At 37.9% G+C, this 25,311-nt stretch overlaps 1 protein-coding gene across 1 annotated transcript in view; it reads right to left on the bottom strand.

Moving 5' to 3' along the window:
* Window positions 1-25,311, bottom strand: part of calb1 (calbindin 1) — a 98,428-nt gene that overhangs the window by 11,586 nt on the left and 61,531 nt on the right. Inside the window, exons 4-5 of the mRNA XM_039737511.1 lie at window positions 23,495-23,575; window positions 22,674-22,730 (exon numbers count right to left, since the gene is read on the bottom strand). Coding sequence (XP_039593445.1) covers window positions 22,674-22,730; window positions 23,495-23,575 — 138 coding nt within the window. The remainder of the gene's footprint in view (window positions 1-22,673; window positions 22,731-23,494; window positions 23,576-25,311) is intronic.

The following is a 25,311-nucleotide window of genomic DNA, read 5'->3' as shown; positions in this document are numbered from 1 at the left end:
TCATTGTGCCTTAATAACAAAGTGATGACTTTTAAAACTAACTATATCTGAGACAAATAGCTCTCTATTATAAAAAAAAAATCTTGGAAGGAGATGAGACGTCATTTTGTCAGAGAGACTTTCACATCCCGCAAGATATTGTCAGACACATTTCTTGTAGAGAGAAAGAAACGATATTCACTCACGGACAGTTATACGTTGCGTTGTCACAATGTAATTCCAAACATGAAATGAAAATTCAATGTGATCTTGATGAAAAGGTTAAAGCAAAAAGAGATATAATATATGGACATAGGTGATATGACAGAAGTGTGCTGCAGCAGGGAGGTGAAAAAAAGAAAAATAATTTGTTTCCCATTGTATCACTGTTTAAGAGGGGGTTTTAGAGGAGTGACCGTGTCTCCTTGGGGTGCGTTCAGCCCCCCTCTTCACAACGTGAACGGCAGAAATGTGAAGTTGCTGGCGCATACAGCCGGGGGGGTAGGGGTTGGGGGGGCTTGGTTGGTGGAGTTATGGCAAGTGAAGCCCCCTAGTACTGTACATATACATTATATAGGTGAAGCTAGAAGAGGCATTACAATAAATGCATTATCATGTACAGTAATTGTGTAGTTTTATATTGTATTCATTCTTGTTTTGTAAAATACTGCGGTAGTATTTGCCATAAAGGCAAAAGCAAATATTAAGCTGATAATTATGTAGCAGGAAACCAAGTGGCAACAGGTAAGCACTATATGATGGCATCTTCTTCATTGCAGCACAGGTTCTCAGTGGTCTGTTTATGCATTATTCAGTAGGTGGTTAGTTTATTATTTAGGAACACCTATCTAATAGCCAGATAGCCCCCACTCATCCCCCTAAATGAGGAATACTTGAGAATAAAATTAAGAAAATCAGAGACAGTTGACTTGAAAGCACATAGTGTACCAGGGAACAGTTCCAGAACATATGAAGAAAAGTCCCATGGTGTTTTTAGAAATCAAAGCTGATAGTTGGGACTGGCATAGAACTAACATCATAAAAAATATAAGCAATGTTAGTTTGGATTTTTAGAAGAGAAAGAGATGTTCACAAAAGCAGATTTTCAAGGGTTTGGGGCCATTCAAAGATTGTCATGCATGCTAGACTGAAAATATGTGTAAAGGGTCTAAAAAGTACTTTACACGGAATTTTATAGTGGACCACCATCAGTTTATAGTTTAGTGACAGTGGACAAAAAAAACATAAAGAGAATAAGAAGAAAAGCGGGCAAGACAGCAGGCTACCATTCGTTATAAGGGTTGATCTATGATGAAAATAGAAAGGAAAGGGAGGAGAAACATCCAAACATTAAGAGTTCACAGTCATCAAAGGTGTCACAAAGTCTCAATGGTGGAGGGAATAGTCATGCCATGCCGTAGAAGAACCAAAATACTTCTCAACCCTGTTCCATTCTTAGTGTGCAAAAAGGCCCGAAGTTTTAAAAAAAAAAAAAAAAAATACTTGAATGTCACAGAAGTAAAGAAATGTACAGAATTGACTCTGGTAATAATTAGAACTGCATTTCTGATGTTTCAACAGAAGCAATAAATATTTTTCATTGTACTACAACAATGTATAATGACAGTACATTCAACTGAATATTTCTGACTTCATTATTGAAGTATCTGAAGACTTTCTAACCTTACTGGATTTTGCAGAAAAAGACCATTCACAGCAGAGACCGCTGCTTCCATGGAATGGACTTAATCAGTACTAGTATTCATATATTTTGTGGTGCTTAAATGTTCCTCTGCTTGCATCAAGGGACCCATAGTGGGCCACAAAAACACATCTACGCTATTTTTTCATAGGATTTTTGTCATGTGCTGCTCCTCCCATTAACCTACAGTCTTCTAATGTTTAGCCCACTACAACCACACACCTTAGAGTTTTCTGGTGCCAGCAAGCCTCTGTTTAGTTGTCAACTGCAACACCAAATCTGTTACAGGGTGCAACAAGTTGTGAGTTCCTGAATGCCTTTTTTTGCAGTATTGTACTCTGCTCCTAACCCATGTGTTACTCAGCAAACATTGTGTCAGCATCTATTAATCCCTTCCATCAATGGTCTATTTCTGACCCCATGATTGCCCTTGAGTGGATTCCTTTTTTGAGTGGTGACCCTTTCTTGATGCCTTTATAATAATGTCACATATACAAATGGCAGAAGGTTTGCTGTTCCTTCTACTCAACGTGTCTGACACTCACTATCACACAATGTTCAAGGACACTTAAATCTTTAGTCTTCCAAGTTTTCTTCTGGGCTACATACATGTTCTTTGGGTAACTGCCTGTTTGCTATGTGATGCTATCTGAAAGAACAACAAACAAATTCAACCTTAAATGTTGGGCTCACTTCTTATTTTTTTAAAGAGACAGAAGACATGAGCACAAGAGAAACCGTAAAGGTAAAGAAACTCTAAATGCCATTCTCTCTTTTTAGAGAAGCTCAGAAGGCATCAAAAAGGAAACATGCCCCAGAAAGTACTTGGAAATAACAGGCTACTTGACCCAGTAAGGTCGTCATAGTGGAATGGACTACCTTTTCTGATCAGTGACCTGAAAACAAAATGAGAGCAACCTGAGACAGAAGGTCACTGCTTCACTATCACCTACAAGAAACAAAAGACCTCTCTTTGAGGCTTTGTGAGGATGTATTGACTAAAAGAGGTCCCTGACAATGATAACTTGGGTTTGATAGAAGGGAAATGGTGTTGACTTATCAGGGCTAAATTTGTGAACTTGGAATTACTTTGTTTTACACATACTGCTAACAGATGAGAGCAACCATGTCTCTGGAAACACCTTGAGAATGAGATGTGTTGCTCATTTAGTGGTCTGAATCAGAAACTTAATTCAAAAACTTTGTGTGCTGGCTGGTAGAGTACCTCCATGTGGTCACCACATTGGAAAAATGACAGTGGTGCAGCATTATAAGACTTTCTTGGTGTTGTGATGTAAGATTTTGCATATAACTTGATAAATGTTTTGTATGTCTTTATTTGTAATTTAGGCAAAGCAATGTAATTTAGTGTTACTTTAGTGAGAAGCATTTAGGTTTAACCCCCAAGACTAAGTCTGTTTGTAATTTTACGACAGGATTTTGGCGATGTGTCTTAAACCAGTTTGATGAGTATTTTTCTGCTAAAGTCTTTCAACACTCGCAAGGAAGCCTGGTTACATTAACATATGGTTTGGGGGCAGGTGTTAAGATCTTGCATTTCCCCCATTGGTCTGAGGTATGGCTGTTTGAAATTGGCTTGTCTCAGCGGCCTTTAAGTACCATGATGTCCTATTGGCTGTAGGGGTTGGACAGAAAACCCATACATTTGCTTGCTTTATCTCTCTCTCTTACTAACAACTGATGAAGACCCTCACACCATGAACTGACAAGAGCAGCACAATGGAGAGCACGGCTCGGCTTCAGCCATATTGAGGCAGGCAATGCAGCCTGTTCTGAAGAAAGCTGAGCACCAATGAAGCCTTAACTAGAGACATTTTGAGTAACTACAAGTCTGTGTGCCACCTGAGCTACATATCACCATTTAATCAGGTTGTATGGTTGCCAATATTCAAATGTACTTTGCATTTTGTTATTATTTATGAATATTATCAGTAATACATTATTTTATGTGTAACTTAACTCCTGCTTGTCTTTTTACTACATCTTATTGCCTGAGGTTATAGATATAGAAGGGAAGGAGGGGATAAGTTATATACAATAATACCTTATAAACAGTGGTAAGTCTGTGAGATTAGGCATTCTAAGGCTACATATTAATAATACAATAGGGGAAAGTAGAGCAATTTATATATTACTCTACCGAGATAAAACACTTGGTCTCTGTTTCTCATTGTGTTGTTATGTTTTATTTGAAATGTTTCATATACTCAAAATTGTCATCCGCTACAGGTGGTTGATTTCAGTGACAGATTAAAAGTGGCTACACTTAATAGTTCTAAAAATCAGGAATAATTTAATAACATTTTTAAAACAATAACAACAATAATTTGAAACACACGCCAGAGATGGCTCAGCTGAGAGCTACGTTTTGTTCCGCTAAGATCTCTTAATTAATGTAAATGGAATAAATATTTGAATAAACAGGCAAAATTCATTTGTTGGCAGTATACCCTTTAATCAAATGAATTGTTGTAGTAACATAAAATATTCATTACGCTGATGTGGTCATTTTAGATCAATGAAAGTTAGCAGAGAACTGAAAATCTAAATTAATGCTGGCAATGCATCACTCGAAAAGGGAAACTTCTACTGCAAAGATAACCAGGTTAATTTGAATTCATTATTATATAAATAATGTATTTCAGTAAGCATTCAAATTAGAGGCTATCATTATATGGGCAGATAAAAGGCATTAAGTGAGACAAAAGCATTATTAGTGCAAAACAGTCATTCGTAATTAATTCAGTGTTTAAAGTCTGCGTACTGCGAAGCAGAGATTATTCCGAAGTGGCCCGTTGTTCATTTTAAATGTCCATAATTGTTGAAGTTACACTGGCGCCCTTTCATCTTTTGATACAATTAAACATGGAAAGATTATTTAGCAATTAATTTCAAAACAAGCCACATAGTGCTGTCTGTATATTCATTTTCTAAAACTACTTTTTTAGTGCAGGGTTTCAGTGACTCTGTTTTGGAATAACTGGGTATAGAAAATGAATGGGTGGATAAATATGTGGAGTAGTTAATATTCCTTAGCATGCATTTTATCTTTTACTGGAGAACGGTTACCCTTCCCTTTTCCATTTTAACAACAGCACACTGTAATGCAATTGTGCTGTGCTTCTCAAGTTCAGTCATGGGGTCCCCTGTGGCTGCGGATGTTTGGTCCAACCAATTTTACAATCAGTGAGTCATTTTTCCTTCGACTGATCCCTCTATTTAATTAGTTTTTTTTTTTTTTATTCTCTTATTTTTGTGTTCAGAAAAGGGCAGTGATATGAGAGTTATCTTTTTTCAAGGAATGTAGAAATATTTATACCTTTGTCATTGCTTTAAATGCTCAAAGGATACATTCTGTGTTTTTCAAGTCAAATGATTTTTTATTCACAAATGTGGCATATATACATTTGCCGTGGGAAATTGTGTTGTAAAGTCCAACATTTTTTTTTTAATATAAATTTTGATAAATGCTTTGCCTGCTAGCTTATACATGTAATTTTTGAACAAAAAACACCAATGTTATGAGATTCAGCCATTTTAAAAGAAAACCAGCTGTGTGCAATAGTACAGCATCAGGGATGAGCAGATCGATACCACAATAATCAATACTTTGATGCTCAAATGGTAATCATTATATCACCAGTTAAAACACTGATTACTGTTTTTTCTTAAGATAAAAAGTAAGAGATCAATAAGAGATTCTGTAAGGTTCTGGCAGAGACCTAGAATTTACTAACACACTTTCTGCTTACATCTACTGAAATGAGCAGACATACTGTATGTACTGCGACACCAGAATGCTATGAACCCACACCCCTCGCCCAAACATGGACTGTGTACAACAATGGCTGACCGAAAGCAAAGTGAATCGAAAAATATCCTTATCTCGAAAAAAATAGTACCAGGAATATGTGATAAAATGATTATTTTCTGGTCCCTTTGTTGTCACAAACAGGCATTGCAAACATGGAAGGCATTTTTTTGTTTATCAAAACTCCAAGACGACGTATTTGGTAAGTTTGAGGCCTTTATTTTCCATTGGTGCTTTGTGCCCCATTGCCTCCGGTGTGGACAAGATATTTTTTCAAATTTACAGAAAATGTTTGGTGTTGGAACACAATTCTGGTGGCAAATGCAAATATATTATGTCTGTCAAGAAATAAGCTTGACTTGTAAAATACCAAACTTACCCTTTAAATCTATTTTGTTGTTTTCTTCCAACTTTTTTGTGGAGTTTGCCCTCCTACTATATATTATATGCTAATAATGATAATCAATGACAAGTGGAGTAAACAGTGGGGCAAACAACACTAAATGCTGAATGGCTGCAACTACGTACTAACATGTTTATTCGAGAATAATGGATTGGTAATTAGAACACATGAAAAAAACAGAATGAAAACCAGCATGGTATTTTTTTTAAATACAAGACAAAAACAGCAAATTATGCCCATGTAACATTCATCAATGCTTAAATTCCAATAAAAACACTCACAAACCCAGTTTTGTAATTTTTTAGTAATCTGGCACTAAATCATGGGAAATAACAGCTTGCTTAGCTAAGGCAAGAGTCCAATTAAAAGCAGAAGCTGGTTGAGATGAAAGCCTGCAGCCACAGGGGAGAAGATCAGGAGAACCACTGCAGTAGAGGATATTTACTTTGTTCAACCCTTTTATTTTTGTCCATTAATATTTTTTAAACTTTTCTTTCTTTCAGCCTTTAAAACTGGCTATGCCACTTAGCATTTTATAATTTAGAGGTTGCTAAACAAGGATTTATTTGACATTCTACTGAGATTTAAAACCACTTTTAGATAATCGTCAATGGATAAATGGAGAAAATGGGTAGAGTGAGTGACAGGTACTTTTTCCCACCTTGATTACTCTCCCTGCTGTGCACAGAATGACCCCAGAGCTTTCAAGGCAAAGTGTAAACAGACAGACAGACATAACTGATTTGCTACTAGCGTTCTGACTGACTACCTCTGTTGCCCATACTGTCATGTAACGCTTTTACAACCAGTATCAAGTACATCTTTGACCGCAGACAGATGGTAAAGCAGTGCCTTTACGTATGTACAGTCGTGTAAAATTGGAGAACCCTCTCTCCATTCTGTGGTTTGTTCTTTTATACAGGGCTGGCAGCACTTATTGATCATCACTAGTATCGATTGGTGAAATTTGCCAAAGCGTTTTTCACAACAAATATACTGTGTTCTTCAGTGAGATGGTTTGCCGTGTATTTTCCTGGAAATTTGCCAAGTGGATGCCTTAGATAAGTGCCCTATGATGCTTTGTGAGACCAATGTGATATCATAGAGCTGTCCCAGCCATGTGCAGTGCTTTCATGCATGCTTACTGTAAGATTACCACCTGATACGCTTTGCACATTATGATTTCCTGACCATATCCAGCCAGTTTGCACCCACATGCATTAACAAAAAAAGAAAAAATTGTAGTGTTTTCATTTGAGGGGTACATTATCTGATCATAATGAGAAAATTATTATGAGTAATGCCACTGGATATATAACCCAGAGCCATGTGCATTGGCAGGCAGCTCATGATGGTTCATTTGCTGTATTTATGAGTCAAATCAAGCTTTAAAGCAGTGTTTCTCAAACTCGGTCCTGGGGACCCCCTGTGGCTGCAGGTTTTTGTTCCAACCAGATTCCTAATCAGTGACAACACTTGATAGCACTGACCTCATTTAATTAGCTGGTATTTTTTTTCTTTTATTCGACATTCAGAAAAGCACAGCAGCATGATTTTTACATTTATAAGACATTTATAAATATTTCTGCTTTTGCTATAGATTTAAATGCTTAACTTTCTTTTGTTGATTTCATTATATTTTGTACTTTCTCTGTGCAGTTTTTCCCCCTACATTGTATCTTAATAATGACAACTTAAAACAAGCAGATCAGACACGCTGGCAAACATCACTGAATAATCAAAGGCTGCAACTACTTTAGCATCATACCCACTAATTAGTAAACAATGGATTAATTAAACAATTAGAACACCTAGAAAAGTAGAATGAAAATCAAGATGAAAATACTGTACAAAATACAGTATTCCTATATAACTGCTTGGTACATTTGAATATTTTTTTTTAGCAAACTTAGTTTTCTAATTAATATATTGTTCCCTAAACACAGAACTTGGGAAATATCAGTTCACTTAATTAGCCCAGGAGTTAAAAACAGAAGCTGGTTGTAACAAAAACCTGCAGTGAAAGGGGGTCCCCAGGACCAACCTCTATCCACCTTGAGTCAGAATGAGACCCCTATCTTCTATATAAACGTCTACGCATGGAAGTGTGTCTGTCTGTCTGTGGAAGTGAGAGGTGGACTCGGGGTAAGGGCTCCACCTCCGAAGAAACAGAAAGCTCGCTAATAACACAAATGAGGCCAGCACATCAGCAAAACAAAACCTCAGCAGAAAGATAAAGTCGATTAGCCACTAACATCAGCAAACGATATCCCTTTTACTTTTCCACCCGCCGCTAATGCACAAGCGATGCAAGCACGTCAGCAAAATTAATCCTTCTAGGAGAGAGATGCCCAGAGTAGTTCCTTTCAACAACCTGACATCTCTGCATTTCAATTTTTTTTCCTGATGATTTCAATAGTTCCTAGGACCCTGGGCTTTTTACAGCACGGGCTTATGCAGCTAGTGATAAAAAATAATAACGAAAGATTTAACTATTTACACTGCATTTCAAACTTCTTGATGGAGGAAAAACTGCAATCAAAAATGGTTTGCCTAAAAGGCACCCCAACAACGCAAACTAATCTAGACCATAATTGAAAATCAGAATCAAACTTAACGTACCAAAAAACTTACAAACTTCATCCTAATTCCACAATATTGGCACTCTGAAGGATTTTTGCCCTCGGGGCCCCAGCAGTGATGTTATGATGGCCTCTTGCGGTTCCACCCACACTGCATAAGGGATATAACTCTCACACATATACAGCATAAAAACACATAAAATTAAAAAGCATGGTTCAAGTTAGGATTCTCCCATTAACGTTTTGTCCTTGAAGTTTAATAATAAATGTGAGAAAAACACTAAAAGCACAGGTACAACAATACAATAGACAGGTAATGAAGCATAGCAAAAGCACCTGGAGGGGGAGAATCTGTCAAATGTCAGATGCAAGAAAGGCATTCAAAGAACATTCTGCTATGGGGGAGATCCAGTACTCAAGGAGAATCAGAACAAAAGCAACCTCATTTGCCTAAAGGAGTTCAGTTAAAGGCCCGAGGTAACCTGTAAGTCAGAGGCTGGCTGCGACAGATACCTATACCCACAGGGATATTACAGCAGGACTGAAAAACTAGCCAAATGTGTGTTATGTGTGATCTTTACTTCCGTAGCACTAATGTCTTATGCTTTTTATGATTATTTTAGGGTGTAATGGCTATTCTGATGAAGAAAAAAAGCATGCAATGAATGCATTTGACATGTATGTATTATGTGTGAGAATCAAGATTTGCAGAATAGTGTGTCAAATAGGAATTTACAAATACAAAGAATAATGTATTTTCAAGTGCAGTGAGAAACATCAAGACTTGTTACTGGGATTATGGCAAGGAGTATACTTGATATCATTTTACTTCATCTCAAAATTATTTAGAATTAACAGGGGTATTCAGTGTTGCCAAGGATAGGGGCACCAAATACATTTCAGAAAGAACATAGCCTAGGGTGTTCCCTGTTAAAATGGGGAATATGTGCAAAACTTGGTGGTGACAGGTGGAATTACATACCATACAAACAAACATTCACTTTATATATTATATGCTCCGAAAAGATATTTAATTGTAGAAAAGTATATTTCTAAACAGAGAAGCACATCCATGAAATGAAAATCATGCTACGTAGCGACTCGCGTATTTCAAGCCTCTATTTGGATACTCGAACCTGTCTTCTTTATGATGGCATCAACCACCAGAGACACAAAATTTATTCTAACCTTGTTGTCAGTGTGTATTAAGTGCCTTCTATACATTGGGGGGAGTGAGGTAATGAACTGAAAAGCATTTGTGATTCAATCAGCACTTCTCAGCCCGGACTGACAAAGACTTTGATCTTTGTTGCATTTTATTTGAACAAAATGGCAAGTAAGTGTCAATTTATTTTTGTGTCAATATGTGTTGCACATTTATAAACTTTATTGTTTTGCTCTATTGTAATCATTGTGATCCATTAAAAGTTAATAATTGAATAATAAAGAAAAGGTACTCTTCTTGCTTCTTCTCATTATTTCCCTTAATCTCATCATATGTAAACACTGTATGTCATATTGTCGCTTTGCAATGCTTTGGCATCACAGCATATAAAGCAATTAAAGCCCATTTGAATCTAAATTTCTCTCTTGTAGATTGTGTCCTGCAGGGTTGAGTTAGAAGGGCAGTCCAGGTTTTACTTCATCAATCCAAAAATCATGATTAATGCAGACCCGGGCACAGTTTAAGACTCTCTTAATCTCAAGGCTGAGTCACATCTCATTAAGCGAGAGCACATTTCCTCAGCAGGATATTAAAGTCTTGGGTAAACTGCTCACTGAACCTCTTCTTGAGCAATCATCAGCTGACATGCTTAAGTTTACGCTCAGGATTAATTCTTGCTGCTACCTAAGCAACAGCAAGGTTTTAGGTTGTGGTAGCACAGCATAGGTAGCTCATTAAATTAGTTAAGACAGGAAAACTCAGGACGGCTCATTTGAAAAGAACTACCTCAAGAATTCCAGTTCATTCATTTGAATATTAACAACTGAATTACTTTATTTTTTTTTTTAATATTTACATTATATTTTAGAATATATCCAATAATGATCACACTTGAAATGATGGATAGAATAATAAAAAATAAATTAGACAAAAATGTAATAATTGAGGGAGGCACAGTGGTGCAGTGGTAGCGCTGCTGCCTCGCAGTAAGGTGACCTGGGTTCATTTCCCGGGTCCTCCCTGCGTGGAGTTTGCATGTTCTCCCCGTGTCTGCATGGGTTTCCTCCGGGTGCTCCGGTTTCCTCCCACAGTCCAAAGACATGCAGGTTAGGTGAATTGGCGATCCTAAATTGTCCCTAATGTGTGCTGTGGTGGGCTGGCACCCTGCCCGGGGTTTTGTTTCCTGCCTTGCGCCCTGTGTTGGCTAGGATTGACTCCAGCAGACCCCCGTGACCCTGTAGTTAGGATATTGTGGGTTGGATAATGCATGGACGGATGTAATAATTGAATGATAATTGGAAAGGCAACAGGACTAGAAGAAATACCAGCAGAAGTGTGGAAGAGGTTTGGAGAAGAGGAAGGAGATGTGTTGTGGGATCTAATGAAGAAGTTCAATGAACAGGAGGGAGATGCCAGAGGAATAGAGGAACAGTGTGATTGTACCCATTTATAAGGAGAAAGGTGATATTCAAGATTGTGAAAACTACAGAAGAATAAACTTGATGTCACACACAATGAAAATTTGGTAGAGGGTTCTGAAGAGACCACCATAGGGGAGGAGCTGTTTGGTTGTATGTTAAGGAGAGGAGCAACTGATGCAATCTTTGCAATGAGACAGCTAATAGAGAAGCTTTGAGAAAAACAAAACGGTATGCATATAGCGTTTATTGATTTGGAGGAGGCTTAAAATAGGGTGCCATGTCAAGAGGTCTGGAGGTACACAAGAGAGCAAGGAGTGTCAAAGATGTATGAGAGGATTGAGGACTCTGATTAAACCAAAAACAGACAAGAACCCAGCTAGAGTAGGTCTGCACCAGGGATCTTCTTTAAGTCCTTACGTCTTTGATCTGGTTATGGATGTGCTGAGTTATGGAATAAAAGACCAATCCCCCTGGTGTGTGCTTTTTGCTGATGATAATAATAATAATACATTTTATATATTGCCTTTCCCATGCTCAAGGTGTTTATAATGTTTTGTTGTGTAGCCCCAGAAAAGAGGTAGTGGAGAGGAAGTTAGAAGAATAGAGAAGGGCTTTGGAAGATAGAGGATTAAAGATAAATAGGAAGAAGACAGAATATATGAGGTTTAATGATGATTAGTATTCTGAAGTTTGCCTGCAGGGAGAACTATTGAAAAGAATGGATAAATGTAAATATGTAGAATTAGTGGCAGCCCAAGATGGAAAACTAGATGCAGAGATAACCCACAGAGTGTAGTGTGCTTGGAACAATTGGAAGACGGTATCAGGAATTTTGTGTGATTGAAGAGTTAAGATTAACATAAAAGGTAAGGTTTTTAAGGCAGTGATAAGACCAGCAATGATGTATGGAGATGTGGTATGGGCAGTAAAGGGAGTGCAGGAGAAGAAGTTAGATGTGGTAGAAATAAGAATGTTGAGATGAAATGTATAAAATAAAAAATGAGACAATCAGAGGTACAACAAGCGTGGGAGAGAAACAGTATCTAAGAAAGTACAGGAAAGTGGTATGGACATGTGATGAGGTGAGACAATGAATATGTAGGCAAAACAGTGATAGGAATGGAAGTACAGGGGAACAGAAAGTAAGTGAGGCTAAAACAGAGTTGGATAGATAAAGTAAAAGAAGAACTGAAGGAAAAGGGTTAGACTAAGGAGCAGGTGCAAGACCGAGCTGGTTGGAGAAGGTTTATCAAGCACATCATCCCCACATAGAAGTAGAAAAAGATGAAGAAGAATGCAAAAATGTAGTAATAATAAAGGATGCCCAGTTAATTACAATGTCTTAAATAACATCAAATCATCTTTGAACATTTCATTAGCAGTAATGCCATTGACACATCAAACATGACATGATGTGAAATCAAACATATCAACTTTTCCTTCTTATTTTTCCCCTTAAGTTATTAAATGTATTTATTTAAAACAGATATATAGGCTAGTAACATGGGCAAAAACACACAATCTTTATAAATAAAAAGGCTTATTTTTTCAAAAAAGCTCTGAAGAAAAAGTACAGTTAAGTCTATAAATATTTGGACAGAGACAACTTTTTTCTAATTTTGCTTCTGTACATTACCACACTGAATTTTAAATGAAACAACTCAGATGCAGTTGAAGTGCAGACCTTCAGCTTTAGTTCAGTGGGTTGAACAAAAAGTTTGCATAAACATGTGAGGCAACTAAAGCATTTATTTAACACAATAAAATGTTTATTTCTAATATTTGGTTGAAAACCCTTTGCTGGCAATGACAGCCTGAAGTCTTGAACTCATGGACATCACCAGATGCTGGGTTTCCTCCTGCCAGGCCTTTACTGCAGCGGCTTTCAGTTGCTGTTTGTTTGTGGGCCTTTCTGTCTGAAGTTTAGTCTTCAACAAGTGAATGCATGCTCAATTGGGTTAAGATCAGGTGACTGACTTGGCCATTCAAGAACTTTCCACTTCTTTGCTTTAATAAACTCCTGGGTTGCTTTGGCTGTATGTTTTGAGTCATTGTCCATCTGTATCATGAAACACCGTCCAATCAATTTGACTACATTTAGCTGGATTTGAGCAGACAGTATGTCTCTGAACACCTCAGAATTCATTTGGCTGCTTCTGTCCTGTGTCACATCATCAATAAACACTAGTGTCCCAGTGCCACTGGCAGCCATTCACACCCAAGCCATCACACTGCCTCCACCGTGTTTTACAGATGATGTGGTATGCTTTGCATAATGAGCTGTTCCACGCCTTCTCCATACTTTTTTCTTGCCATCATTCTGGTAGAAGTTGATCTTGGTTTCATCTGTCCAAAGAATGTTTTTCCAGAACTGTGCTGGCTTTTTTTAGATGTTCTTTAGCAAAGTCCAATCTAGCCTTTCTATTCTAGAGGCTTATGAGTGACTTGCACCTTGCAGTGTACCATCTGTATTTACTTTCATGCAGTCTTTTCTTAATGGTAAACTTGGATATTAATATGCCTACCCTCTGGAGAGTGATGTTCACTTGGTTGGTTGTTGTGAAGGGGTTTCTTTTCACCATGGAAATGATTCTGTGATCATCCACCACTGTTGTCTTCCGTGGACATCCAGGTCTTTTTGTGCTGCTGAGTTCACCAGTGCTTGCTTTCTTTCTCAGGATGTACCAAACTGTAGATTTTGCCACTCATAAAATTGTAGAAATTTCTCGGATGGGTTTTTTCTGTTTTCGTCGCTTAAGGATGGCTTCTTTCACCTGCATGGAGAGCTCCTTTGACCGCATGTTGTCCGTTCACAGCAAAATCTTCCACATGCAAGCACCACACCTCAAATCAACTCCAGGCCTTTTATCTGCTTAATTGATAATACATAACGACAGACTTGCCCACACCTGCCCATGAAATAGCCTTTAAGTCAATTGTCTAATTACTTTTGAGCCCCTGAAATAAAGGGATTGTGTTAAAAAACGCTTTAGTTGCCTCACATTTTTATGCAATCGTTTTATTCACCCCACTGAATTTAAGATGAAAGTCTGCACTTCAACTGCATCTGAGTTGTTTCATTTAAAATTCATTGTGGTGATGTACAGAACCAAAATTAGAAAAAAAGTTGTCTTTGTCCAAATATTTATGGACCTAACTGTAAGTTCCAAGGACCACAAAAGGCAAAAAGGAGTTGCCTGAAAACAGAAGGCAATCCAAGTGAACAAGTCCCAAAACAAAATCCAGAAAGCAAAAAAATACTAGAAACACTCATTTATTCCCAAGAGCATTTGAAATGAACCGCAAGAGACTGTCAGTTGTCCCCACCTTTATAGAGCTGAGGGTAGTCCCTTGACAGTGATAGGCAGGTGGCCCTGCCTATTGGGGGACCACCAACAAAAATATGGCAGATAATGAAAGATGCTTAAACATAAAGAAACGTAATAATCAATTCTAGGCCTGAATAGTCTCATGCAACAATCAACACTAGATCTTCACTTCTGACAATAATGTTTCTGACCCAATGAAGAGGGGCTTAAAAAACTCAGATGGGATGCATGTTGCTGTTGTTGTTCTTAATGGGATTCAATGGTGTTTGACTGATCACTGCTGCTGGGGAGTGTGACGATGCGGGTTCTGCTCCAGGCTCCCGTCTCCATTTTGGAAGCTCTAGAACTCGACACGTCAACGAAGCAAGGGGATGGTGCAAAAAAGTGCAAGAGTGCTTTTATTTAAATCAGTCAAAACAAAGTATTCAAATAAATAGAGCAGTGCTTCAAACGTTATTGAATAAATAAATAATCCATTAAAAAGGTAAAAATCCCAGACGTTTAAAACAAGGCTAAAATGAGATTGAAATGCTGCGGACAATATTGAGGTCACACCAGCCAAGCTCTGCTCCTTCCCAGTCTCTCTAGCTCACCTAAGGTATATTCAGCGGGTGAGACTTCAGCCACCGTGGTCCTCGTTCTACCGACCCCTGTCATGGCTGCGTGTTCCGTCGTCTGCCTGACCTCCTGGCGTTGGTTGTCCTCCCATCTTCCTTCTCGCACTTGGTCGTCCCTCGGATTCCTAGGGCGGACTTTTCCCTGATCGTACCCACTCTATTAACTCAATGTGCACAATCCTGTCCCATGAGTGTCGATCACTCGCTCCATCTGGGACCCCTGACCGTGCTGACCTCTCTCTTTCACAGCAGGCTAGCTTGTCCACTCTCTTTCTCCAATGCTGCGCTCTCGCTCTCTGCCTCATCCTTTCTTTTTACCGTCCTCCCTCCCCTTCCGCCTCACGTGTCTCCTATATATTACGGGGACATGGCTCAGGTGTGGCGATTAGCAGCTCCCAGCTTCAATTACGGATCCGGACAATTCCTCACCTGTGCACGTAAGCAAGTAAACGCCCGCCTCGAAACCGCTCCGGCCACACTACCAGGTCGCGAGTGCGGTGATTATCTATTGAAAAACTAGGCTTTTTAATCTGATCTGTGGACCCACTGCACTACATTCCTCCCCCCTTAAGCTCCAGTTGTACAGGTAGGCTCCATGCCATGACCAACCCTGTGCAATCGGTGGCCCAGGTCCACAGTTTGGCCACACTACAACTGCACTTAAACCAATAAATAATAAAAGCACTGAAACAATCCCACACTAAAACCAACCCAAGCCCCCTTGGTAAAAACAGGACATTAAAAGAATAAGAACTTTAAAATGACAATAAAAACAATCAATAAATAAATGTCCATCAAAAAGCTTAATCCTTTAAAAATGTCCTCCTCCAGCTTGGGTCCATGGGTTCTTTGACAAAGTCTGGCACCTATCCCACTTGCTGCTCTGTCTCCTGCTCTTCGGTCCCCACTGCCAGCTCATCCGGTTACATTACCGACAGTGTCAGTTCAAGAGCTCCCAAACTGGAGACGGGAGCCTGGAGCAGAACCCGCATCTTCACAGGGAGATACCGTATATCCACAAGAATCCAAGGTATACATTAGAGTGAGTAAAGCTAAACTAGTAAATGAAGATGTGTGTTAAAACTGCTATTAGGCCTAAAAAGCAAAAGCCAAATGTCATTAACACAGGAAACTAAAGACTACAAGGTATACAATAAATTATTGAATGACTAAGGATGCAAAAAAAAATGTAATTAAACTCAAAACAGCATCAGGTACCTTGTGAGTACTAGGCATTGGCTTGCAATGGGCCCCGAAACAATCAACACGTATAAAGTATAATCAGATGACACGGCAATGGGCACATTTGAAATCATAATGGGATCTCTCAAAGCAGTGTGCAAATGTCATTCAAGCCTGCTTCACGCTAGAGGAACAAACTATCTAACATCATGTTAAAATTGGCCCAAGAAGTGGTCAGCTTGAAGTACGGAAAATTCTTTTGTGTTAAAAAAAAAAAAAAAATCATATAAAGGGGCACAAGGACAAAACCATGGTGAAATGTCTGAGAACAAAATGCATAGTAACAAATGTTTGCAGTGACATATACCAAAAGGGAGTTTACAACCTCTGCATTTTGTTCTCCACATATTTGTTGCTGTGCTTTTGTTTGTGTATGTTTGTCGGCACGCTTTTGTTGTGCAACCCCTAGAAGGAGTTCAAACAAACAGTCTCTTGAGGACGCAGCCCATTTCTACGGTGACCCCGAAGGGCAAGTGGTGAAAAATGTAAAGGTGTGACGCACACATTCAAACGAAGTGACACACAGAAGGTCCGTGTATTTTCTGGTATTTGAAATTTCATTTTAGAAGCAAAAACGAAAAAACAAAAACGAAAGGAATATTCAGATTTTGATTTTTGATTAAAGAACAAAATGAGGGAAAATAAGGTATTTTTTAATTCTATGGTAAAAAATAGCAGTCATAAACTTAAAATGACACTTACTTTTCTGGATTTATTTGTGATCCAAATAACGAAAGTGTGATAGCTCAAAAACAACAAAACAGACGAATTTATAGCTTTTGTCACCTCTATCTCCAAATGTGTGTCAGAGTGTGTCATCAGTCCGAGATTTGTTCAGCACAAAACTTTCTAACATTTCTAGCAGAAAACCCTCTCGCTTCTTCGTGTTCATATGAGGTCCGTGTACTTTTTGGTATTTGAAATTTCATTTTAGAAGCAAAAACGAAAAAACGAAAATGAAAGGAATTTTCAGATTTAGATTTTTGATTAAAGAATAAAATGAGGGAAAATAAGGTATTTTTTAATTCTGTGGTAACAAATAGCAGTCATAAACTTAAAATTACACATACTTTTCTGGATTTGTTTGTGATTCAAATAATGAAAGTGTAATAGCTGAAAAACAACAAAACAGGCGCATTTTAGTTGTCTGAAGCCGGAGGTACTTCTTCTGCGCAATTTTTGATGACACGTGCGAACCTCCCAACGTCCTCCTCACAAGACATCGATCTATGGCCTTGAAGTTACACTGCATGGCATCAGCAGAGGATGGATCGTTACGTTGTTTTTCAGAACAGTAAAAGAGTGACACTCCAGGACGAGGACACTGAGTCGCATCTTTCAGGTAAAAATACAAGCTTTGCAGACTTTGCTACATTGACGTAGCAGCTCTTTTATAAACGTTATTGTTGTTACTTACTGTGAAACAGCTAACATTTGGTGATTTCATTTACTAATACTAAGTCTGGCAATTTTTAGAGTGCTAACAATTTGAATGGTAGTAAACGCGTTTCGAGTATTAACAGCGTGCACAAGTGTAACACGTTAGGAGAGCAACGTGATTTACAGAAAGTTTTCTTAACATGTGTTACACATGTCAATGAGCAACCATTCACACATTTAAACATATTCAATTTGCTAGCCCTATAAAAATTTCCAGACTTAGTGTTAGTAAATGAAATCACCAAATGTTACCTGTTTCACAGTAAGTACAACAATAACGTTCATAAAAGAACTGCTACATCAATGAAGCAAAGTCTGCAAAGCTTGTATTTTTACCGGAAAGATGCGACTCAGTTTTTCTGCAGTCAAGTCCTTGTCGCGGAGTGTCACTCTTTTACTGTTCTGGAAAACAACGCGATGGTCCATCCTCTGCTGATGCCAGGCAGTGTAACTTGAAGGCCGTCGATCGATGTGTTGTGAGGAGGACTGTTCGCACGTGGCACAAGTACCTCCGGTTTTAGACAACGAAAATGCGTCTGTTTTGTTGTTTTTCAGCTATTACACTTTCATTATTTGAATCACAAACAAATCCAGAAAAGTATGTGTAATTTTAAGTTTATGACTGCTATTTGTTACCAAAGAATTAAAAAATACCTTATTTTCCCTCATTTTATTCTTTAATCAAAAATCTAAATCTGAAAATTCCTTTCATTTTTGTTTTTTCGTTTTTGCTTCTAAAATGAAATTTCAATTACCAAAAAGTACACGGACCATATGACAGGCCTTGTTTTGTCATCTCTAAAATCTGTTCCAACGTCATGATGATAGTCCAGTCTACACACCAGTGACCAGTGTTTGCTGCATGTGGCGCATTACCTGACCAGACTGTTGACCTACAAAAACTTCCGGTTCAGACAAAATAAATGAAGGGCATTTTCTCGTTCTTGTTTATTGCATTTTTCTTTTCTGATATGCGAAAGAACAAAAGGAAAAAAATAATTGTTTTGCGTTTTTCATTTTTCCCTTTTAAGCTGAAAATCAAATAAGTGTCTCTTTTTCTTTTTTAAATGATATTTTCTGAAGTTAATTTTCAAATACCAAAAAGTACACGGCCCTGGTCACACATATAAATCATGAACGTGAGGGTTGATGGTTTTGTCTGTTTTGCTGCTATACCTTTCGAATGACACAGCACCTGATCGATAGTAAAATCACCATGGAGCACCATGTTAGATTAAAATGAATTCTTTTAGTGATTGTTATTACAATAAAATGGTATGTAGAATCTTAACAAACTATCAAGCACCACACTGCAGGCAAAAAAAAGAACGGGAAGCACCCCAGTTTACTTTAAGATCGGATTTTTTTTAATAACTCTTGTATTGGAAAAAAAGAAACGGATGTCCGCCTGTTAATGTACACCATCATGTACATACATCGAGAACTGTGATCGCCAACAATTTAATTGAAAAAACAATGCTATATTAACTTTCCCTCACTCACCACACCACTGAACCATAAACTTCCCCTGTGGACTGACAGGCAAACCTTACCACCAATCAGTGTTTTCCTTTTGTTTTGCCAAGGTACCTACCCTGTCCGTACACTTTTACTTGTTGTCACCCCTCTGATTGTGAGCGCGTCATTTCTAATTTTGCGCGGCTCCACATTTAATTTTGCGAGTCACCTCATTTGAATGTGTGTGTCACCTTGTTTAATTGTGCACTTCGCCTTTTTTAATTGTGTGGCACCACATCTTATTCTGTGCTTCACCTCGTTTGAATGTGCGCATCACCTTGTTTGCAAGTCACATCTTTAAATTTTTTACCACTTGCCCTTCGGGGCCACCGTACATTTCAACTGTGCAATCATTTCAATTCTAGCTGCCCAGTATTTCATACAAGAGGGAAATCTTAGCACAGGATCATCAAAAATGGGGCCACAATGCAGTATGTAATGGCAGTAGCAGTGGGCTCTGAATAATTATTGGTTGACAGTGTGTAATGGCAGCTCAGGCATGGGAGTCGGAAATCAGGCAACACAATCTATGGAAATGTCTATATTTTTATAAAAATACAAAATACAGAGAACAAAATATCAAAATAAAAAAATCTAAACCATCTTTTTTTTAACAAACTTTATAAGACGCAGATCATAAAATGATAAAATATAAACTTGAATGCATCTGACAAGGAGCACCTAAAATTAAAACACTCCTCAAAAGGGTGCTTGCATGACTGTGCTTCAGAAATCTTTCTGGCAGGGTGCAGGTCCAGGGTCTATTCAGAAATGTGCTGCTGCCTTCTCAGAATGGGCCACATTAACCATTCAGTTGAAAAGTGAGTGAGTGCTGTCAACACATATAAGACTTGGCTTAACATGCTAGAACAGAAGGCCTGCATGTTTTATTTATGCAAGCAGACTGATGTATGTAATTCTGTCTACTGAAATGCATCACAAAATTCTCATTTTCTTCCATTATAGTTCAGAAATGGAAACATCCACTGCTGTGGAGATCTTACACTTGCTAGCACTCTGGGAAAGTGGTGGGGCCTGACAGTGTGTCCATATTCTAAATCGGCTTCTTCTATTACAGATTGACAAGGAGTCAAGGCCAGATTAAGACACCCCCAGGGTGTCCTGGCTTAAAAGAGCTCCCATCTCACTACATCCACTAGGGACTATCACATACTCTGCCATTTATCACATCTGTCAGTAATACATCAGGTACAGGGACTGAAGTAGAACAAGTCCAAAACGTTATATTGGGTTAACGTCATCTTCCTTTTTTGTTCATTAGTGTATTGCAATGATTGCTATAAACTAATTAATGAGTGCCATAACACATCAGAGTGAAGTCAGCTTCGATTAGTGCAGTTATCAAACATCAGCTAAACATTTTTAAAAGGCCTGTGGCACTTTGGCAAAGAAGTAATATGTAACTGAACAGTTTGGGTTTGCGTATTCATATACACTATCCTTTGTTCAAGTTTGGTGTAATTCACAGATGGGCTTAAAGTGGAGAATGACAAACAAACTGTGATTGCATTCACTACACTTTAGGCATGCAGACTTATTTTGCTAAACTGGAAGAATCCTAACTCTCCTCTTTTAAGTCAGTGGGAAACCAATGTTTTATACTATTTGAAATTGGAAAAAATCAAATACTCAGTTAGAGGATCTGTACGGGTTTTTTCAAAACTTGGCAGGATCTAATCAGTAAATTTTAGAATAAGCTCTTAATGCACCAAGGAAGCAATTATCTCCGCATTTCTTTTCCTTCTCCATTCATTTCTATTGCCCTATCAAACTCATCAATTTAGGTATGTTTACAAGCCTTAAGTTTTACCCAGGTGGCCTTGCTGTCTCTCTCAGGAGTGGGGGTCGACTTGTTTTCAATCCTATTTTTTGTAAAAATTGATCTATTTGTATGGAATGATTACAATAAAATTAATAAAATTAAAATAAAAAAAAAGTTTGGTGTAATTTGGTGCATCTTATCTCCTGCTTGTCTGTGTCAGTGTTATGATTCAGACCACACATTGCCGCTAAAGCTGCTAGAAGTGGCAAGTTAGTAAAGTTAGTTGTAAAGGTAGTCGCATTTGTCTCATTCATATTTACAACTTGATCAAATCATCATTTTGGTTTATTTTTTGAAAAAGCTACCAATTCCCAGTATAGCTTTCAACAAATCAATATATATATTTTTTTAATTATTTTTCTTTTTGCTACACCACTGGCCTGTCATTTTGAATTGACATTTATTTTGAGTTTTTCTTAATTTGTGGCATTTTAACACATCAAATGCAAAATCATAAAAATGCGATCACTGATATACCTGCTCTGATCATGTCCCAGGCATATGAATCAACCAGGAATCATATTTTTCTTTTAAAATGTTTTAACTATAGTCTGAGTGGATATGCTTATAATTGTAGATTAAAGTGGTTTTATGAATTTTTGCTGGATAGATGATTACTAGCATTTTATTCTTACATAAGGCCCCGTTCTGAGCAGGGTGCTCCCAAGTTACCCTGATGGTGGGTCTAGCCATGCAGGAAGTTGGAACCTGCTCTGATAGCACTGGGTTTCAGGTACTATCCAGGCCTTGATGGGATTATGGCACATCACAGGGAATGGTAATAAAGTATCCATCCATCTATTAACATTTTATAAACCTGCTTAATTTAAAAGTAAGGACTGAGAGAGCCTGGAATCTGTCTTTGGAGTATTGGGGGCAAGTTAGGAACCAACCGGAAGTGGAATCCCAGTCTGTCCAAGGGAATCAATGAAAAAAATCAACAAAGATTAATAATTGGCATTTAAATTCTTCATCCTGAAGTGGGCTGGATATTACAAATCAAATACTTGTACTAGGGCTTTTACTGCATGAAAATATGTTATGTATCACGAGCATGGGAAAGCAATCTAAAAATAAAATGTATTATTATTATGTGTCTTGGCTATTTACAGGTCAACTATAAACAGATATTAAGAGAAGAGAATAGAGGAAAAGAGATGTTTTTAGGTAGAATAAACACGTGCCCACAGATAGGGAATGCACAATATTTGTAGGAGCCACACTGAGGCCTATAAATCAATCCAATTTCGGATCAGAGTGACCAATGACTTTGTTTTTGACCTTTTTTTCTTTCTTGGACTGTGTTCAACTTCATAAATAACAAATGTGCTCAAAAATATATTTTGCATACTAACAAGTTGCTCAGCTAGTCGGAAGAAGCAACATGATGCCATCAGACTAGGGACGGGCCCAGCTAAGGTCACAAAAGGAAACAAAAGTCCACTTCTTTAAGGGCTCTGCCATTTCCTCAAGAGACAGTGATGCAGACGGAGACCATGACAGCACTCTAATTCTTCCTGTTGCCTCTGGCTACTGGTGGTTAACTTGCATTTTGTGACTAATCCTGTTCAAAATGCCATAAATAATAATAACAATTTACCTTAAGTTCCTCGGCTTCAATGTACCCACTATGATCAGCATCATATCTCCTCCAGGTCTGAGGGAAAAAAAAACAACATTAAGTCAAAATGTATTTATTTTGACATGTTGGAGTGCTTGTTTATTGTCATGTATGTAATGAGACCTTCAGAACTGGGGCCTCTTTATCCCTAAAGATAATTTGAAGACTTGTTAAGTGAGGCTACCAAGGAGACTAGAGCCATGAAACTGACATGCTGCTCACCTAAATGCTCCTTTTGCCTGAACATTTATTTCTATTCTCGGAAATTTCCTGATAGTATCATGAGGTGAGGAGGCTAGTGTGAATTGCTCCGATACATTTTAATATGACAAATTGCCTTTTTGTTTCTATCCTATTTTTAATGACTCACAACAAATGTGTTCAAAGAAATGGTTATTTCACTTTTCAACATTTTAATGCTTCTTTGAGTGTCCAGTGCAGAAACAAATACTCCGTTTCTTGTCAAGTATACATGCATGCCATCGCCCACAGTGGTTAGACGTTGACTTGTTGTAAAGCACAATAAGAAAGGAATCCCTCCAAAGGACGGGGGCTTGTTCCAGGTAGGGTTTCCATTTCAAAAGTGCATTAAATAGTCCTGACTCAGCTGTTTAAAAAAAAAAGAGCCAGGTAGTCAAAGCAGATGATGTGGACACCCTTGGGGTTTACTGGTGTGTGACCAGGTACAGTCTGATCTCCCTGCCTTAAAACTGGTTATTAACCTGACAAAATGTTAAGTAAAGCTTACGCAGGAGCCTATGGCAGCCATTATTTTTATACGCTTTAGTTACTTGACATACCTGCATGAATTCTGCACAAGATTTCAACTGTTGTCGGAAGAATAACAGGAAGTTTTCTTCAGTGGGCAAAATTTGAACAAGCTGTAAAATAAGAAGAACAGAAATCAATGACATATAATTGAAAATATTAGCACATGTTCTCATAAACATTCCAGCAATAATCAATAATTTGGCTTTGATTCTGAATTGCCTTAGTATTTTAGGAGCGCTATGATGGCACAATGGTTAGCACTGCTGGCATTTGGATGTGGTGTGCTGCATTTGAATCCTATTCCCAGTTGCTGTCTATAATAGAGCTTCCTTAAAAAAGCCAAATTTCCCTGGGGGACAAATAAAGTTCTATCTATTTGTCTATTGAGTTTTCATATAAATAGCCATACTGTATATAAGGTGTAGTTTCTACTTTATAGTAAAATAACACTATGTAACAAATTTTTAATTTTATTTTGTTCCTGGGTACAAAGTGTGTTTTCCTAACCCGTTATTCTTAAAAAAATAGAAAATAGCTGTTTTCACAAGGCTGAAAACTATGTGCAGTTGGTTCGGACTCTCATAAAGAATTACGCCGAAATGGGATGCAGAATGTCTCTCAAAGTCCATATCCTTGACGCTCATCTTGACAAATTCAAGGAGAACATGGGAGCTTACTCAGAGGAGCAAGGCGAGCGCTTTCATCAGGATATACTGGACTTTGAACGTCGTTACCAAGGACAGTATAACGAAAACATGATGGAGGACTACATTTGGGGGCTTCTTCGAGAAAGCGATTTGCAGTACAGTCGCAAATCTAGAAAACCTACTCATTTGTGAACCTTTTTGAGTGGTTTTGACTGTCTTTGTCTATTTACCATGCAAGTGTTGTTCTTTATCAGACCGCATGAACGAAAAGATAAAAATTCCCTTGTTTTGTCACTATAAATACGAAATTTTCTGGGGTGTGGTCATAAAATCAAAGTTTGTGCTGAATGTAGTCGTTTTTCCATAGGCTTTTGACATAAGCAGTTGAAATATAACTCTTGGAAGCCAGGAACAAAAATTGTGTTACATAGTGAGCAGCCATCAATACTGCAGTTGGTCCAAAGAGCAGAGACATCATAAAAATTAATGTGAGCGATTGCAACACTAGTGTCTCTTTAATTTAAAGTAGAATCACCTTGCTTTTCTTTTCTGCCCAATTTTTTTTGGATTATATATGGTAAGAAAATAGAGTACATAAGAATAAATAGTTTTTGTTAATGCAGGTGTCACTACACAGAACTGACTGTACCTGCACGTAATAAGCAATCAGCTTGCCTCCCCAGTTTCACAGCAGAAGGCTTGAGCACACACGATCCTCAGCAGCACTGATTCTACATCTAAAATACTGCACTGCCATGGATACTTAGCTCCAGATGATTTGTGCTATGTGTATACTTCAGTTCTCATTAATGGACCATCAGTATGGCACTTGCCTATGGCCCTGCCCACCAAAAAACAGCGATAGCATAAAATGAACATCAATAGCATGTGCATACATATAAATAAACAATTTCTTGGTGTAACGTGTATAAAATAAAAAGGTTTTGTTGTTTGGAGCTTCACCAAAACCTGATAACATTCATTGTGTTGTATGTTTTCCTGTTGTGGTCCTGTTATATTTGACTATCATCAGTGTGAGCCTCTCCCAGTATTCATTGTGTTACTGTGAGAGGAGGTAAGCATGCTGTTATTCTCTGTATGGTAAAATTAATTAAATTATTTTAAATTGTTTGAGTTCATTTTTTTATATGTGACAGTAATTGTAATATGATTTTTGTTGTATAAAGTTGTTGTTTTGA

The sequence above is a fragment of the Polypterus senegalus genome, chromosome 15 (assembly GCF_016835505.1).
Source record: "Polypterus senegalus isolate Bchr_013 chromosome 15, ASM1683550v1, whole genome shotgun sequence".
NCBI lineage: Eukaryota > Metazoa > Chordata > Cladistia > Polypteriformes > Polypteridae > Polypterus > Polypterus senegalus.
The sequence above is the reverse complement of the archived record's forward strand: the minus strand, read 5'-3'. Positions and strand labels throughout refer to the sequence as shown.